Source organism: Colletes latitarsis, chromosome 11, assembly GCF_051014445.1.
Source record: "Colletes latitarsis isolate SP2378_abdomen chromosome 11, iyColLati1, whole genome shotgun sequence".
Lineage (NCBI taxonomy): Eukaryota > Metazoa > Arthropoda > Insecta > Hymenoptera > Colletidae > Colletes > Colletes latitarsis.
Window position 1 is genome coordinate 20,562,815 of NC_135144.1, and position 16,758 is coordinate 20,579,572.

At 47.5% G+C, this 16,758-nt stretch overlaps 1 protein-coding gene across 6 annotated transcripts in view; it reads left to right on the forward strand.

The window, feature by feature from the left end:
* Zfh2 (Zn finger homeodomain 2) overlaps nt 1-16,758 on the forward strand; it is a 368,628-nt gene that overhangs the window by 225,412 nt on the left and 126,458 nt on the right. For all 6 annotated transcript variants that reach the window (XM_076777785.1, XM_076777784.1, XM_076777787.1 and 3 more), the window contains one exon: nt 13,215-16,570. In XM_076777785.1, coding sequence (XP_076633900.1) covers nt 13,420-16,570 — 3,151 coding nt within the window. In that variant the 5' untranslated portion in view covers nt 13,215-13,419. The remainder of the gene's footprint in view (nt 1-13,214; nt 16,571-16,758) is intronic.

The following is a 16,758-nucleotide window of genomic DNA, read 5'->3' on the forward strand; positions in this document are numbered from 1 at the left end:
GCGTCCTTTACAACTTAATCTACGTTCGCGCGTTTGCTTCTTTATATTTACTGAAAAAAAATATTTTACAAATAATACAATTCCACTAAATTTTTAATCATCGTTAGTATGTCACGCGAGAACGTTGTAGAGGTAATTACGGGATGGTGGATCAGTCGTCATCGTTTCTTCGAACGAATTTTCTCCGGTTGGAGGATCGGTTGTTTCGCGGTTTCTTTTTCCGATTATCCCGTAAAGGAGCCTATGTCCTGCGCAGCTGTAAAACAATCGCGCAGGCATGCGCATTAACGCGTACGCGTGCTTTCGCCGTAAAGGGTTACTGGCAGGGTTGAGATACGCATCGCGGGGCTGGAAAACGGCAATGGGGGTGGGCGAGAAGGGAGGCATTGTAAGTTTACCGATGCGGCCTGCTAATGAGGCCGCCGCGGCAACACGCCTTGATACACCGAACAGCCCTTTCCGGAAGCGCGTGAGCGTTCTTGCGACGCTGCTGCTAACAGGTTTTGCACGCCGGTCTGGCTTAGGCTTATCGCTGACCACGGGGAATACAGTCAAGAGAAAAGTAAAAGACGCAGTCGGATATTTTTCGTCCGTCCGCGTTCACATTTTTCCCCATTTTCGTTAGACGTCGAGAAATTATCGTAATAGCAGCTTCCAAGTCTCCTGTAAATCATCGAACTTCCATGTGGATCTTACTTGATTCTTATTCGAAACAGATTCGAGCTTAGAAAGAAATTTCTCGAACCACCATCGAATAGTCGTGTCGTACATTTTTTATATATGTAGGAGATTGCACTGTAGTTTTGTTAAATGTTAATTTATGTGAAAAAACCAGGGACATCGAGACAACAGGGGGAGCAAAACTAATTATTTTGCGTGAAAAAATTGTTTGCCCAGTGTGTTTTAAATTCTATATTTTAATCCTACATGTATATTTCAAACGAACATCTTTTCACGAAGAAATATCAAGTTTCTGGGAAAATAGGTTATGCCTTTTTCCTATCTTTAATCTTTTTTTATACGCCTACAAGGCGTAACGCTTTGTAATAATAAATAAATATTTTACGTCATCTACCGCGCTAATTAACTTTCACGGTGACCGAGAAAAATTAATTCGTACGTCCTTTGATTAATGCTGTCTAAGTTATTTCGTCGTTAAACGATTCGATGTACTAGATTACGTTGCACTACATGTCTGAGCCATAATGCGAGACTGATGATCGGATGGAGGCGTACAGTAAGGCTCAAAAATGAGCGGACTGAAACATTTACGGCACCTACCGTCTACATAATAATATTCACAAAAATTCACTGCTCGATACGTAAAATATTTATACAAAATCTCTAAAGAAACACAATTATCTAACCCCTTTGGACCCTACCTCCGCTTCTAGACTATTTTTTAATCAATTTCCATACGTAACTAATATCACGTACCCCCGAAATTTTTTCAATATTACGTACAGTATAAAACTAACGAGAGAACCGAGAGTTTCAGCTAAAAGCGTTTAAAAGAAATCATATTTATTCTTCGCATAAAGCGTTAATACGCAATTTAAATACGGTTTCACGCCGAAAGTAAGTAATTGCGATTATTAAAGTTTACGTACGTAAATAACTCTCGAGTAACGCAAAAGAATTAGTGTTAAGGTTATAGATTCGAAGAGCGTCGGATGCACCGGGAGGCGCATTCGCGAATCGTCCAACTTTTTATCGAGCGAGAAATATCTTTGGCGCGGAGACTGGAATAAAGTTACGTAAGCCCTTTCACTCGTTACGCCTCGTAAATATCAGACGGTCCAAAAATTCCCGCGCGAAACGAAAACCACGGCGAGGAAGCGTACGTCGACTTTTGCTCGTCGCTGTAGCGACCGGTTCGATATTATTTGCCGGGAGATTATTTTTGCAACGACCGCGGTACACGGTGCTCGCGTTACCACACCGTCGTTGATGAATCTGCCGTTGACTCGCGAAGCGATCCCACGGGTTCAGACAGATATGGGCGTGGAGCATTTAAATCAATTTACGGACACGCATCAGTGGCCGGGACGAGCGTTTCCAGCGTTTTATAAAAGCGCTTCCTACGGTCGATTTCAACCGAGTCCTTGGAATTTTCGGATTCGAGCGTTCCCTTCGAAACGGGACGCCTAGAGGCGAGAAAAATAGAAAATTAGAGAAAAATAAAGACAGTAACGCGTTCACTGCCACACCGAACCCCTCCAATTGTCCACGAAAACGAAACGAGACTACCACAATTTGTCGCAAAAATTCAAGGGTCCTATCTAGATTTATTTTCTGTAAGATCCAATCTCGAGAATTAATTCGTTTAGCTTCTCGGTGAAAGATCGTGGGTGGACACGACAGTGAATGCGTTAAAGGTTGAATTTCAGCACGGGATCAGCCACCATCTTGGCGGCGTCGAGCGATCGAAGAAACCCAGCGATTCCGATTTTCGTTCCTCGAGCGAGGAATTACTTATACGCGGTTTACAGTCGCGTGTTTCTTCTTCTTTCCGCATTACTTACACGTAACGTAACGTTGACCGGGACATAGTATAGAGCAACTCATCAATGTTTTCCGACTTTACGTGTGCGTCACCAGAGTAACCCTTTGTTCGAGGGTATAATTAGCTCTACATACACCGCGCCAGTGCTTGTACATAATGCGCTTCTACCTACGGATTCGCTTGAAATCGAAGGGAACGATGCCATTGGCGAGCCTCGCGACTTGCATTCTACTCGCGAAAGAAAAAGTAACATTTCCTAGAGAGGAGTATTTATCGTGACAGTTAGGACAATTCGAACTTCTGCGCTGTGATTTTATCGACGCGTGCTTACACAACAGTTGAAACGAACTTCGCGGGGTCGCGGACGATAGTCGAGGAAGCACTTTGATCGTTTCTAATCGAAACATCGATTTCTTTTTACGTTTTCTTTGAAGATCCGAGTGTTCGAAACGTTATTTTAATAACATAGCAGCGGATTGCCGAAAGATTGGCAATGTTGTACGACCTTTAACTGAACTTTACACTTTATAAAAATTCCTAGTGTAATTATTACATCGTGCGCGTATAGCACATCGCACTACCGCAACAAGCCGCTCTAACTAACGAAGAAGGAAACTTTAAGTAGTTTGGAATTGTTTACGACGTTCTAGATTTAAATATTAGTTACGATAGTGTTTGGTAATTGCTGGGAGTCCTCGATCGATGAACTAACCCAAATATTTCGAAAAGGGATTCAAAATGTATTCAGATAGTAAAATTTTGAAGCAGGGGAGGGTGACACGTTACGAGAGGATCCATATTATGATCCAGCAATATATAGAAATTCCAGAAATATTTTCCAATCCGCCCCCACAAGCCAGTGACGCTTTTAAATATTTCAAACGTTCATTTTGTTATAGTATCTATAGTTCATTTGTATAGTATCTTGCATGCAAAAAAGCACGCAATCCAACTGTCTCATCGACTTTTTAATTAGTCTAGAACAAGTAACTTCTAACTATTGGTTACATCGTTAGAGTCGATCTACTTTAAGTATTATAAGCGCTGTATAATAGGCGCATAGTACGTTTGCCGTTTTACACTATCACCTTAATGACACAACTCCATTCCAAAAAGTAATATCTTACGTGTCTCGAACAGTGCAACCTCCATAGCATAGCTAATAAAATCGTGGAAGTTTATGGCGCATATAGTTATATGTATGTTCTAATATATCGACAGATTTCACGTTAGGTGAAACTTTACTGCTATACTTTGGTCTAGGATTTTTTTATTCGTTGATAAACAATCATTTAACTTTAACATTCCCATTATAATTCTTGAGGGTGGGATTCTCGAATCATCGAAATAAAATAAAAAATAACTCTATACGAAAATTCGAATACCAAACAAATATTCCAGATTCTCATTCAAAATATTCAACACTTTATAACAAAATCTGATCCTTGCAGTTCCACTCCAAATTTTCGTTGCTGACAACGATGCGCTGTCGATGGAAAATTAAAACTTGGAGAAAAGAAAAATATACGCAAAGTGTGAAAGAATGCTATTATCATCGAGTCTGATTAAAACGCTTAAAAAAAGGAACGCCATTCTAGGGCGAAGACTCCTTCAACGCGTTTCCTGCGGCACGGGATGCACAGGACCCGTATTGTATTTCATTTCCTGCGTGCTATACTGCAGCGAATCTTGGTTACATGCTAAGGCGATATCTCCGCAATTTTTCTGCTAATTTCACCAAAATTTACAAGAATGTAACTTACAAAGTCTCCCTATTTTTCCATATATAAAAGTGCCACTACAAAGTTAACTGTCCGTTAAGACATTTTTGCAGTGAAAAATTCCACGTCCGCCCCTTTCTAACAAATTTTTGGAGACCCCCCCACGCTGGTTCCTATTACGGCTATAATAATTAATATTTTTATACGAAATTTTTACACCAATTAGTTCAAGAAATGTACTTTTGAAAACATTAAACATTTGTCAGAAAAAGTTTCACGGTTACGCCCAAAAAATTCTTGATTTATTTTCAGCCGTCACAGTGGTTTCCACCCTCAACTCGTAACCGACTGATATCCAGCGCGAAATAGGCAACATTCAAAGCAACGAACGGTCGAAACAAAACGATTCGGTTACCTCGAACGCGTTTGGTCACGCGCGAGCCTACAAAGTACACGCGGAGGAAGGGAGGACTGGTGCCTTATTACCGATTCGCCGAAATCCGCGTCGGTCATAAATCAAATAGAATACGTTTCTCGCGACGCGAAGCGTCCGCTAACAGAGATCATTAGCGCGGCGCATCGAACCGGCCTGCGAACCCAATCAGGATCGTCAGCCCGTGCTGGTCGACGATACCACGACACGCGGGCCGAGTCGATAAAAAATCCACACCGATGAATCGAACGAACACCGGGGCACCCCCGGACGCCCTTCTGTTTCCGAAATTTTTCACAGAACAGCCGGTGTGCGGCCCCGGGAATGGAAAATCTCTCCCGTTCGAGGAGTCCCTCGGGCCGAGCTACGAGCCGGCAACAAAGCCGCGCCGATCACATTAAGGAATGTTTTTGCGATAATTCCCGGCAACGTGGCAGCCCACAGATACGTCCACGTGAACACGCTGGCTACCGAGGGATACGTGCACGTAGACTCGGATAGCTTGGTAGCTGGGTAGCTAGGTAGCCGCCATGTCTAATTATGTCGCATTGATTTTGTCATTAGCCACCCCTGTGGCCGTTGTTGCCAGTGTGCAGGGTCGACGTCAGTGCAAAAACACTTCCTACCAACGATTGACGACGAAGCCCGACCGCGTGTTCCGTGTTCCTCCCCCCCTCCCCTTACTCCCCCGACATTTGAAATCGACACTGACAACCGTCGGGATCCGAGAGTTCGAAGATGGCATCCGACAGCTTTCTTAGTCCACGTTTTTCCCCGTTTCGTGCTCGATGGCCACCGCACTGCGTCTCGAGTGCTCGTTCCCGTAGATTTTAACTCTAATTTTGCGCACGCGTCTCGCTTCGTTAGCACCTTAACCCGTCGAGGGCAACAGCGATTTCGCTGAATAAAATGTTAGAGCCTGTTGTACCTAACCAAGTATGTAAATATGAGCGTCTCTGGAATGACACGAATTCGAGCAACATTGCAGTGGTCGTGTTAAAGCGAATCTCGCGTGTAGACGTTGCAGTGGTAGAAAGAAATGGGTACTGGGTTGGGATGTTTTGAGAGGACTATTTCGAAATTACAGAGTCGTCGAAACATCGATCTTACGATTTCTAAGGATGACGATACGAGCACTTTGTCAATTTCCACAGACCGTGCTTTTATCGCGTTCCGTAGCTTCGTCGTATTTAAATAAGAAATATTTATTCGCAGGCTAGAATGAAAAAATCACAAAATCAACCGCGGTTGGATGGCTAACGATCGAAGAACTATTGCCGGGCATTACGTACCTTTGGGTACAATATTCTTAAGGGTCAGATTGCTTACCCTTCTGTCTTGAGCCAATTATAGGTAAATGCACTCTCGAGAACATCACAAAAATTCCCTCTCTTCAAACTGAAATTGTATACCTCGAGGATGCTCCTCCCCTCACACGATTATGCAACGCTGCGAATCGGTATTAGATTCCTTCAAAGGCAATCTTTAAATTTGGTATACTTTGGCAGGAGGAAGGTTTATTTTGTCGACGGCGAGAGTTTGTTTTTAATTTGATATGATGAAGTAAAAATCTATAATAAATAATAATTCTATTTGTTCGTACAGAGAGCATGAACAATGTGTCCTCGCACAGAGCATGCATCCATAAAATAAATGAATATCGTCGTATGACTATATTATTGAATTTCAAACCTACCGTTTGCTATTCCAAGATTCTCATACACGTCCATGGTAAACACGATAAAATTAGGTTCGAAATCAGAAATCGCAACATAGCTGGTAATTTTTTATTTATTCGTCGACGGAGCAACGATCCCTAACGTTCGTTGCCATCGAACGAACCTTCGTAAATAAAATAAAAGTCGAAGTATTTCGCGGAGCGTTGTTTGTTCCCATCCGCGTACGAGTCCGGGTATCTCGAAGGCGGGAAAGAAAGACGCGGGAGATTCGGTTCTCTCACGGATCGGTACTTAATTGCAGGGCTGGAACGTTAACGGGGTTAATTGGCGGACTCGCGTCCGGACGGGATGCGGCCATGGACCGCCACGTGAGCGAACGACGAAAATTTGATGAAATCTAATAATCGGTGACCGCCGTTCGAGCGAGAAACCGATACACTCACTTGCGGCTATACGTGCGTGCTTGTGCGTGTTACGAGCAAGTTTCTCACGGTGCACTCGAAGAAAATTATAAGGGATGAGGTTAAACTCCGGGTTACCCCGCGGGGGTAAGAGAGCATCGAACGAGAGGAAGAGCAAAGGCAAGGGGGGGGCTGTTGGAAGGGAGATAGAGCGAGAGAGAAGGAACGAGAAGAGCTCACCGCTCGGAGGGGGCAAATCATACTTAATTGATATCACAAAGAGGCTCTGGTTGCGCTCACCACCTAACCCAACCTAACTTCATAATCGCCAGCTCGTCCGCCGGATTAAACGCCGCCCGGATCCATGTTGCACGTAAATTACGCGCGCCTCCTTCGTGCGCTCTGCCCTTCGCATATTACCGTTGTCTTCGATGCGAGCCTCTTCTTTCCGTTCGACCATCGTTCTCCTCTTCGTTCACCCCCCTTCGTCGAGATTCCCTCCCCACCTTTCCCTCCTCACCGCACGCTCCGCACTCTCCGTCTCTCTCGTCGTTTAGTCCTCGGTTCGACCCTGCTCTCGTTCGACCGCGAACGGCCATTGCGAATGGCAGACAGACGGTTTCGTTCGCGCAATTGAAAAATCATCGATTAATTCGACGACTACGGGCCTCCTCGTACATCAGCTAATGATATCGACGCGCGTCCGAGTCCCCGGGCATCGCCGTTGATTTATCTTCGGCTCCGAGAGGGTTGAGAAATCCTCAGCTCCGATACGATTAAGACTTTTCTGACGAAACACCGGCTACCAGAATTTACCACCGCATAATTTCCTTTTCACGATCCCAAGCGAGACAAAGCTTCGAAAATAAGCTTCTCCATCGAGCTTAATCCACCCTCTAAAGGCCAGATATTTTTAGTCGTTTTATTCGTCGTCTAGATTCGAGCATCTGAAAAGAGAAAAGAATTTATGGACCACTCTAGCCCCTAAGTGTAATCATATACTCCCGCATTAATTTTTAAATGTTTTAAAGGAAATTTGATTTCCATTCACCAATTCGGTAAAAATCAACATTAAGTAAAATAATTCTGTTGAGATCGAGAGATAAAGTTGTTCGCCCTTTACTCGTTATTTGAGATTTTTATCGAAATAGAAATTGTTTCCGTCTCAAATTATTTTGAATTCAGGGATACCGTCGTGATGGGACGTTGGTAACGTCTAACCGATAATTTCTGCGGTCCGTATATTAATTGACAGTGATTGGACGATTCCGCGAGGAGGTTTTATCGCGGCTCGTTGATCGTTTCACGTCGATGCGTTTCGAGTTCGTGCAACGCGTAAGTCTCGTGTCGCGTTCTGGGTGCGTGTGCTCGAGAGCCTGTTGTTCGGCCATTCGATAGTTCTTATCAGACCTCGTACGCGCGTATTAAGTAGAAAGCTGCCGGTATAATGATAATAATGAAAGGAGCACGGCGCAAGATTAATCGCGGCCGCGGAGCCCGCGAAGTGTTGCGTTTAATGATCGATATCGTTAAACGGATACCGAAGTATACTTCGCCGGGCTTTCCTGTACGGCGTTGCTTTAATTATCATACATAATAACGAGTGTTGCATTTTATTGAAATTCACCTGCGTTATTAAGTCATTCGTATTACGAAACCGAGCGTCGACACGGTTGCGCGCGGGAGAACAGCCTCGAAACTAATCTTCTTATTTATCTTAAATGGTACGATCATCCGTCTTGGGCTGATTGGGATTTCTATAAGTGCACGTCCGAGATTAGTACGATCTGTTCTTCTGTTCCGACCGATAAGGTGCTAAACCAAATTAGTGGCTCGCTATTCACGGATTCTGTAATACAGAAAAGAATCCGTACAATTAGTCGAAGCGTGGTCTCTTTCTTGAGATCCGACGAGTTCGTTTAAATGCCTGGAAAGTTGGTTATAATTAATTATATTATATTCTTTGTAAATACCTCGCGATACGAACACCTTTTTATTCGAGTAATGATATTTTGATTTATTTATTTATTCACGGGATTAAATACCCATTGATACAAAAAGAAGTACAAGTATAGAAAACAGTTACGTAACAAAGATAAACAGAAATAAAAAAATTGAATGATATGAGGTATGAGACTGTAAATAATTACACGGAGATGCCAAGTAAAGAACATTTAGAACATCAAAGTGTAAAAGTATAGGTGACGCGCAACTTTAAAGTAATAATCGAATATTAGGGTGCTCGAATTTAATTCGTAGCGTTTACCGGGAAATAAATTGGAATGAATATATGATCGGAATTGTTCCATAGCTAATTCCCCTATCGGTGGAGCCACGGAAAGTCTCGAAAGTCGCGTCTTTTGGTCCTGCGTCTCCTCGGTCTGCGGCGGCACGCAAGCTCGCCTGAGGAACAGCCGAGCACGATATTCAATAAATAACGAGACGCGTACGAGATAATTGGGGGCCATAATTGCTCGCATCTTGCGTATTTCGTGTCTGACCGAAACACCGCGACCGATCGTCATGTGGGCCCCTCGGGGCACCATCGATTCTTTCCACCGTCAGCGAACACAAAAGGGACTTTCGCGTGAGAAGACCGCGCACATCGGTTCGGTTTCCGGTGAAACGGCGCGACAAACAAAAGCACCGGTGCATCGACTTCGCGGTCGTTTGCCGAATGTTTAACTCCCCATCAGCCAAAGACGTCGAGCTAGCCCCTCGGAATTGTCTCTGTCCGTCCCGTGTCCCGGTTCGTGTTCTTCCCCTTCCGTCATCGAGCGCGAACTCATCAACCACCTGTGTTCGTCTTCGACTTTCCTCGATGCGTTCCCCGAGCGACGATTATATTCCGCGTTTCGTGTTAGGTGCTCGTTTCATTTTTCGCCGCGCGGCCATTGTCTTTCTGCGTGTCGAACCAGCTGCGACCAAGCGCTACCTCCGAACACCTTTGCACTCCTCACGAGCTTCGTTGGAACGTTTATTGGAAGAAATAATATACAGTGGTGGGCATAAGTATTGGCACAGTACAGGATTTGGTGTAAAAACGTTAAAAACTATCGAAAAAATTGTTTATATCGCTTCTCTTTTGTACGTATTTTTATTTACAATATCTCATTTACCTGTACACAAAGGCGGAATAAAATTAATCAAATAAATAAAAATAATTTCAAATCACTCTGGGAAAATTATTTTCGATTGCAGGGATCAATTACAATCATTTTTGGTCAATAGACATACCCTCGAAATCCTAACCATTTTCGAGAAAAAAATTTCTTACCGAAAATATAATTTCAGGCCAGAAATGGTACCCCGAAACTTTCCTTTCCTTTAAACCATTTAAAAAATAATTGATGGAGGATTACATAAATTTACAAATAATTACATTTACATATATTAAGCAATTATTAGTTTAAACTTGCGGAGGGCTGCAGCGGTCTCAATAATCCACTCACGGGTTAAAGATGCCTTTGTCGATATCCACTGTCTCTGCTTGAAACCTTGAGAAAACCTGATTTTTCCATTTTACCCTCCAAACAGGGTGGTATTAAGTTTAATATACACCCATGAATCGAAGTCAGTTCCAACGTCCAAGGTTCGTTTTAACAGTTAGATACTACTACTGTATCGCATGGATATAGCCGCGATTGAGAAATCATTCTTGAAATGTTTTCTAGGTATACCTCGGCACAGTTTTTATTAGCAAATAGACGGACTCGAAGAAAAACGAATGCCCGTTAATCGATTAAAAATTATCTCGTACGGTAGGACTCTCGTGCAACATTCGATGGAAACACAGTAATCAAATTCATCGATCGCATTAACGGCAACAATGTTTCGCGGAAGAACGAGCCTCCTATGTCGTCGAAGGAAAGGTGGAGGGAATACTCCTGTAATCGATATATCGGCTTCGTTTAATGAATCCTTCTAGAAATACGTAGTCATCCACCGGTCCGTCACGCCATCGGACCCGTTGAACGCGTTTCCCCTATTTCAGTGGTTTTCAAACGTTTATCGTTCGCGGAACGATCGCGTTCCTGCGCGGTTTTGGGCGGTGTCGTTTCTGCCGGAACGGTACCGCGCTCTTCCTCCGCGCGCGAATTTTTTTTTTCCAAGAGAAACCACCTAACAGGAAGTCTGCGAACGTGACTCATCGGGAGTCCGTCGGGCCGCAGGAAGTACCGTTTGAATACCACTGTTCGAGCATCGGGGTTACCTCATCGAAGTTACCGAACTCGATGCGTTTCTAACTTTCCGGTTTGGAAAAATTCCAGCCGAGCGAACGGACAATTAGCTCGTCCGATGGACGCGGTGGTTGTCGCATCGACGCAGCGCGAAACGCGCGTACGCGTCCGTGGATTTATCGAGGCGGATCGACGGAACAACTACACGCGTACGGTCGTGAATTCGCATGGCGTAGGAGCAGTTAAGATGTTATCGTTTAATGAGAGACTCAGGACCGAAGAAAGTAGAGGTTTCTATTGAGATCTAGCCCGATCGAGCCAGGCTCGCTGGCGGCCTTCGATAGCCGACTCCAAACGGGTGATAAATTAGCTAGAAATAGGTAAGTCGGGGCAGGTGATGTCAGATTGGCAGATGTTTTTTGGTTACACAACAGCTCGGCCCTAATCTATCCGGCATCGGCGTTACCACTTTTTTATTTCCTTTTTACTCGATAGACGTCAACGCGTGGTACAATTATCGCGGCTATATTATCCACGAATTATATTACTGCAACGGTTGCAATTTTTTTTCTACCTTGATTATAGATAGAGGGATACGAAGACGCAAGAGTTCGTTTGAAAATGTATTTTTAATTGTCGAAGTACAGTGCACGCGACGAAAGAAAAGAATCTCGTTAATTTATTAAGTATTAGAAATTTTGCTCTGCCGCGACGCTTGACAGACTGGTTGAGTTTTCGAACACTATAAACGCGTTACACAGCATAGGACTCGGTATAACGTAATACACGATCGTAGTGGTCACGCAACGATCGTGGTATTCGCCTTAACCGTACGCGAAACCAAGCAATCGTTCCTTCCGACGTGTCGTTGCGATAGCAAAAATGTCGATACGCTTAAAATTTCGTTCGTTGTCGCGCGCATAAATATAATATCGAGTTCGATTAATTGATCGGAAAACGCAAAGCGGAACCGGGGAACGTTGTCGACTTGTCGCGTGATTTGCCCAGGTTCGCCAGGGATCGATCATCGTGGCTCGCGCGTTACAAAAGTGTCATCGTTCGAGATGCCGGGGATACGGTGACTGGATTATGGAGTTTCCACCGCGGAATTATAACTGTGCTGATAGCGGAGAGAAAGACGGAATGTAAGAGGCGGAGAGAGATAGAGGGAGAGACCGCATAATACCGTGCACGTATGTATCATGATGTCCAGCGGTGCACTTGTAGCCAACAAGAAAGGAAACCGTGGGCCACGGGCAGTAAGGGGGGGGGGGGAAGAATCCCAGAGGTAGCATCCGCGGGATGAGAAATTCTCGGGTCCGTCACGCTGCGCTACACCCCCATATACGCGTTCGCCCGTAAATGCATAAATCCGTGTACACCCACTCCTCTCAACTTTAATCCGTTAGATTCAGCGAACGCTCGCGGCTGTCTTTTGAACCGCGATAATCCGTGGCTGCGATTTCGCGTAATTGGGACTAGATTATTGGACTCACGGTCGCTGCCAACAGGAATTCACGTGCAACGCTCGTACGTGCGTCCACGATGGAATCGTAACGACGCTTCCTCTCCGTGATCCGTTAGATCGCGGTAATCGACCGATCGCGTCGAAAAAATGTTCGACGCGTCCCTCGTCTGTTTGCCGTAGCGAACAATTTGTCGTTTCATCGCTAGGTAAAAGGAGACTCTAGAAAAAGCGTATGCCTATAATCTGACTATGCACAAGAGTGACATTCATGCCCCGAGCTTTGGCGTTCGACCTTTTTCCGTTACGGTTTCCTTCTTCGACCGTACAGAGGCCGAAAGGAGACGTCAATATCCAATCGATAGATAAGCTTGGTCGACGGGTCGCAAACACAGCTGGGTCCACGAAGGGCTCAGGTAATCCGAACACAGGATGCCTTGTGTTACTGTGCCAAGTCTCTTCGGTTTTGTGTACCCACCCGCCGCCATCGTCGGTCCGATCCTCTGTACACGCAGCTTGCCGCCTTCTCTACGTATTTCGCTATCTTTCGCCCGTCCTCGGAACTCTGGCTCTGTTTGCCCGGATTAACCGACTAGACCATCTTATAATATTCCCGGTGAAATCATTCCGTCTCCAGCTGGCGGACTAGATTCTTCCGCGTCCGCAAATATTCGGTATCGAGGCGACTGCGGTACCAGCGGAGGCAACGTAGGAAAGCGTGTAATTTCAGCGATTCGGAAGCCTTGACCTCGCATGTAATTTTATTGTACTAAATTCCAAAGATTCCCGAGCGACTTGTCTAAGAGACGATTCCGATTTCTGTTACAGGTACGACCTGGGGTTGCGTCGGGGTAGCTAGCAAAGCGTCTGTCGGTGTCGAAGAGGAGATTACGATTACTGATAGACAGCGATTGAAGAGGGCGGGGAGCGCAACGTGCGGTAGGAGAAGAAGAAGAAGAAGAGCAAGTCGAGAGAGTGTAGGCGCAGGCGCCGTAGGTGATGTGAGGCTGGCGCCCGCCTCACGTTTGGGGTGATGCCCTCCAGTGAGCCTCATCCCCCTCAGTACCACCTTCAGCACCACAACATTCCTCCCTCGCATCTTCAACATCACACGTCGACCGCGATCGGGCAGCATCAGCTCTATCAGCAGCTGGTGGCGGCCCATCATCAGCAACAGCAACAACAACAGCAGCAGCAGCAGAGACAGCAGCAACACGGCGGGCCCTTTCAAAATTCCACGTACGCGCAGCAAAAGCAGGAGATGAGCCCGGAGGAGGAGGGGGGTCGAGGGGGCGGGTCCCCCCCGGCAGCAGGGGCTGCGCTGCACCAGCCCCATCACCCCCGCACGGCCAGTCCACCCTCGGGCACGGAACCCTGCACCCGCGATGCCATACCAACGCCTACACCTATCGCGGACACGACCACAACGACTACCACGACTACCATGACAATGCAATCGCAAGGGCAACAACAAGAGAAGCAAGGTCCTAGCCCCAGCCCGAGTCCAACGGGCGGCGACGTTGAGAAATTCGATGGAAAGATTGTCTACAATCCCGATGGTTCGGCGTACATCATCGAAGGAGAGAGCGAACTCAGCGAAGACGACTCCTTGCCGGACGGTTGTATCGTAGACGGGCGCGGTGTCTCGGTTCCTCATTCACTAGTATTTCCTCAAATCGCGAACGCGTACTACGTGTCGCGGCTCTACGCGCATCAGGCCTATCAGCAGCAGCAGCAACAGCAACAGCAACGTTCGGCGGTGCAACAGCACAATCCCGATCTTCCCGTGATGCACAGTTATCGGGTGATCAGCTACAGAAGCGCGGAGGGCAGTAAACAGCCGCCCCCTCCTCCGACCGCGCCGCCCTCTCCCGCCGCCTCGGTACCCGTAAAACCCATTCTGATGTGTTTCATATGCAAGCTCAGTTTCGGTTACGCGAAAAGTTTCGTCGCGCACGCTCAGGGCGAACATCAGCTCACCTTGATGGAGGACGAACGACAGGTGCTCTCCCATTCGACGGCGTCGGCCATCATTCAAGCCGTGGGCAGAGGAAAACAGCCGCTGGTCAGTTTTCTCGAACCCGTGACAAATTCCACTTGCTCGCAGCCGTCGTCCGCGCAGATACAAAGCCAACAGCAACAGCCGCGCCCCGAGTCCAACGAGCACGAGATACCGACCACGACCAGCACGCCTGCCAGCACTCCCGGCGTACCGAGCAGTCCTCAGCAGCAGCAACAGCAACAGCCGCAGAGGCCATCCCCGAGCACCCCCACTACGCCCACCTCTCATTCGAATCATCCTCTCGCGTACAATCATCAACAGTCGCAGCAACACCAATGGGCCGGGGCGCAGGTGAGCGCCGCTTCCTGGGCCAAGGCACCGGACGCCGCCAGCATGCATTACACGTCGCCACCACCGCCCACGTCCTCGACGAAAGGCTCGCCGTCCTCGTACGCCGCGCTGACCCAGCAACCGCCGAATTTCCTCACGGGCACCACCATCGGGGTCTGCCCGGAACACATGCAAGGCAGACCGAGCGGCGTCGAGTGCCCGAAATGCGAACTGATCCTCGCCAGCAGCAGACTGGCCGGCCCCGGCGGACCGCTGGCCGGCATTCACAGCCGCAACTCCTGCAAGACCCTCAAGTGTCCTAAATGCAACTGGCACTACAAGTACCAGGAGACTCTGGAGATACACATGAAGGAGAAGCATCCCGAGAGCGAAACGTCCTGCATATACTGCATCGCCGGTCAACCGCATCCGAGGTTAGCGCGCGGCGAAACGTACACGTGCGGCTACAAGCCGTACAGATGCGAGGTGTGCAACTATTCGACCACGACAAAGGGTAATCTCAGTATTCACATGCAAAGCGACAAGCACCTGAACAACATGCAGGAGCTACAGCAAGGCGGTGGCGGGAGCTCGGGCGCCAACAATCCATCCTCATCCCAGGACGCACCGATGCCGACGAGAAGTCCGCACCATCAGCAGAACCACAGCCCGCACATCGCTGGCCAGGCCGGAAACCAAAGCAAACCGAAACCAACGTTTCGGTGCGACGTATGCAACTACGAGACCAACGTAGCGCGCAACCTGAGGATACACATGACCAGCGAGAAACACACGCACAACATGCTGGTGCTGCAACAGAACGTGAAGCACATGCAGACCCTGTCCGCGTTGCAGTCCCATCATCAGCAAGCACATCATCATCAGCAAGCGCAACAGCAGCATCAGCAGCAGCTCGAGCAGCTGCTTCATCTGGGCGGGTTGGACAAGCCTCAGCACGCCGAGGCGGCCTTGGCGGACATGGCGTACAATCAGGCGTTGCTGATCCAAATGATGACCGGCGGTCAGTTGCCGCCTCAGCTACCGCCGGAACTTATGGGCGGCATGGCCAGCATGGGCGCGATGGGCAACCTCGCCGGGGACGTTGGTCTGTCGCCGGACAGCATGGATCCGCCGCCGGAACCGGCAGACCCCGATCCCTCTCATCTGTATCAGTGCTGCGTATGCAACAACTTCGGTACCGATTCCTTGGAAGCCATGGGCCACCATTTAGCCATCGACAGAACGCGAACACGCGAGGGCGAGATCCTCGCGTTGGTAGCCAACCACTTCGTCTGTAAACTTTGTTCCTACAAAACCAACTTGAAGGCGAATTTCCAACTCCATTGCAAAACCGACAAGCACCTTCAGCGTCTGCAGCACGTGAACCACGTGAAGGAGGGCGGCCCCCGGAACGAGTGGAAACTGAAATACTTGGCGTCGCCCACCAGCGCGGCGCAACTGCGTTGCCACGCGTGCGATTATTACACCAACAGCGCCCATAAATTGGCCCTGCACGCCGCCTCGCCGCGACACGAGGCTGCCGCCCTGCTTCTCCGTCACCTGCTAGAGGCTAGCGCCAACGTGTCCTCGCAGGGGAAATTGTATCACTGTGCCCTATGTGGATTCAGCGCGAGACACCGATTGCCGCTTCTGCAGCACGTTCGGTCCCTCAGACACCTTCAGATGGAACAACTGCATCAACTCCATCGGCGAAGCGGCATCCAAGGGAACGAAACCCCTCACACCGACATCGGTGACGTTTTCCAAGTTGTCAGCGATCCTGACGCTCCACCCGCCCAGCAATCGAGCCCCACCATACCCACCACTCCAAACGCCACCAACGCCAACAGTGGTGAGTAGTCTGAAATATTTCCTTTTTTTTCTCTTGTCAGGACACAAATTTTCAAATCTTAGACTTTGTTAGAAAGTGACAATTCGGTGCAACGAAAGCAGGAATATAACCGTAAAAATATCTAATTTGAAATTTTAGTATACGATATACAATTTTTATTTTTTTGTTCAAAGTAACGTGGGTGTGGC